Genomic DNA, 2491 nt, shown 5'->3' with positions numbered 1-2491 from the left:
AGTTTAATGATGTTTATTTCCTAATCTACTGTGATTATGAATTGGGTTTTGTTTACAGGGAGGAATGTTGATGGTCGAGAAATCATGGTGCAGTTTGCTAAATATGGGCCTAATGCTGAGCGGATGTAAGTTATGAGATTTCATTTTGCTTGGTGCGGCTGGTGTCAGCATCAAATGTTTCTGGTTTTTGTTAGTGTAGCGTCTGTTAGTGTTTATTCTGGTTGTTGTTTCGTTACAATTTTTCATCTTAAAGTGGTTTTTATAACGTGCTACAATATATGGCATGGATTTGACTTCAATGAGAGACCAAGACAACATGATATGAACTGCTTTCTACCAAAATTGGGGTATGTCTTTGGGAGAAAAATGGGGACTATTATTTACAAAGGTGTTTTATAAATGTCTATTATAGTTCCTATAGTTAAAAAAGTGTCCATGGTTATGTTATGACCCGGTAGTGCATTATATCATATACATAAGTAATTATCTCTGAGGGTCTCCTTAGAATTGTAAAAACTAAAAGGGGTCTAGCCAGTGTTATCAATGTTACACTTGATTCATTATATGGGTTCATGGTAGCCGCTTCGAGTGCTACAGATATGAAGTACGAGGTTGATGCTATTGCTATTTTACATCATAGTAAGAGCATGTGCGGCAATTGGTCAAAGTGGGGTATAAGACACTAAGACATGTTTGGCAATTATTTTGCTTTATAAGTCAAAAAATGTTATGTAACAGCTTATTTTTTTGGTGGCTTGTAAGCCCAAAGTTTGACTGAGTTAAAGACTAGTTTACCCCTTATCTTTTAAAAAATTGCAACCCCTATATCTCTATCCATACCCTTCTTGGTCATTTTGACAACTAGGATGGATTATAAGCCACTCATTTGCCGAACACTCAACTATTGGAAATTGATTATAATCCACTAAATTTACCAAACAATTTGGATTGTTATCCACTTGGCTTATAATTGTGGATTATAAGCATAGTTCCCAAACATGCTCTAAATGGAGCTTATTTTTTTGGGTAATTTCAGTACTATGCATGTATTATCATGCCTACGTGGATAAAACTTTCTTTTTTAAACAAAAAAACAGACTTTTTAATTAAAAGCACAATCACAAATCTGAAGTTCAAACTACAATTTTGGAAATTATAGTATAAGTTCAAAAAGTATAAGCTAGCTAAATGTACTAGATAAGGTTCAAACACAGGTGTTTTATACGGCAAAAAAGCTCCTTAAGCCAATTAACTATTACTTCTATCTTTTATTTTCTTATCCACAATCTTGATTGGGAGCCATTGTTGTAGAGGCAAAAAGGTAACCTCTTATTTAGCCTAACAGTCCAATGGATTCTTCCTAATTTCCCCTTTTCTATGTAATGTTGAATAATTGATTATCTTCCTATAACTTTTTGTAGCCATAAAGGAAGAGTTGTGGAAGATTTCACCAAGAAAAAGAGGACAAGGAGTCGTAGCCCGAGACCTAGGTATGTTTAACACTGCCATTGGCCTTGACTTCTTACTTAGCCTTTTTTAAGATGCACAATCCGATCATTTGTTCTTTCCCTCGTTCTGGTTCAAAATAAGATTTAACATAACATCTATTGTGATTTTTTTTAACTATCAAAACTGATCCCCAAACTAGATTGAATATTATGAAGAAAATAAATGCCGCATCTATTGTGTTGCTTTATTCATCACATTTGCTTTTATTTGGAGAAGGCATGCCATTTCTTATTCTAATGTAAAAAAGAGTTGTGTTGATTCATCCATCTTATGTGCTTTTAGTTAGAGGGGCCATTACACTTCCTATTCTGAAGGAAAAAGGAGAAAGATTAAAGTTGAAATATATGGATGCTTGCACACACATATTAGACAAGCGAAAAGTGTGTTGAAATAAAAGTGGATAAATCCAGTCCATTCAACTTGATCTACATTTGTTAAAGGTCTGTAAATGAAAAATATGTAAAATCATTTGTTAAAGTGGATTCATCAAGTGTTCGCAAAAACCTAACTATTTTCTGTCAATACAACTGGGACCTTTTCATCCATGTGTTCAGTTATTCTAATGGGTGATCTTTCTCTTTCATCATGATCTACATGTCTTAAAACTTCTATTAGTAAAAAAGTATTGTATTTTAAAATCTTCTAAGTATATGCTTTACATTTTGTCTTTAGTTGTATTGTTGTAAAACTGTTAATTTCAGAACTGATTGATGCATGAGTTATTAAGACCAAATATGGCCTAACTTTTTCTTTATAACCATTTCAGACATGTAGAACAAAATGAATGGAGTGGACATTCATATTGATGACATGTCATATAGTTTTGTTGGTGGGAACAACCAGGCTATTTATGCCCCCAGGACATAGCCTAAACTCTTTAATGTAGTGGTTTTGTGTCCATTTTTTCCTGTTAAACTTCAGTTTTGGTCACTAAGATTTCAACTTGTTAAGGTACACAATGTACATAATCGTTGTTCCCTCA

The 2491-nt window shown here is 33.4% G+C and overlaps 1 protein-coding gene across 1 annotated transcript in view; it reads left to right on the top strand.

The window, feature by feature from the left end:
• The window catches only part of LOC109850767 (serine/arginine-rich splicing factor SC35-like), a 6616-nt gene that overhangs the window by 473 nt on the left and 3652 nt on the right, over positions 1 to 2491 (top strand). Inside the window, exons 4-5 of the mRNA XM_020420838.1 lie at positions 50 to 125; positions 1422 to 1490. Coding sequence (XP_020276427.1) covers positions 50 to 125; positions 1422 to 1490 — 145 coding nt within the window. The remainder of the gene's footprint in view (positions 1 to 49; positions 126 to 1421; positions 1491 to 2491) is intronic.

The sequence above is a fragment of the Asparagus officinalis genome, chromosome 7, assembly GCF_001876935.1.
Source record: "Asparagus officinalis chromosome 7, Aspof.V1, whole genome shotgun sequence".
Classification (NCBI taxonomy): domain Eukaryota; kingdom Viridiplantae; phylum Streptophyta; class Magnoliopsida; order Asparagales; family Asparagaceae; genus Asparagus; species Asparagus officinalis.
This window is presented reverse-complemented; position numbering and strand designations above follow the sequence as displayed.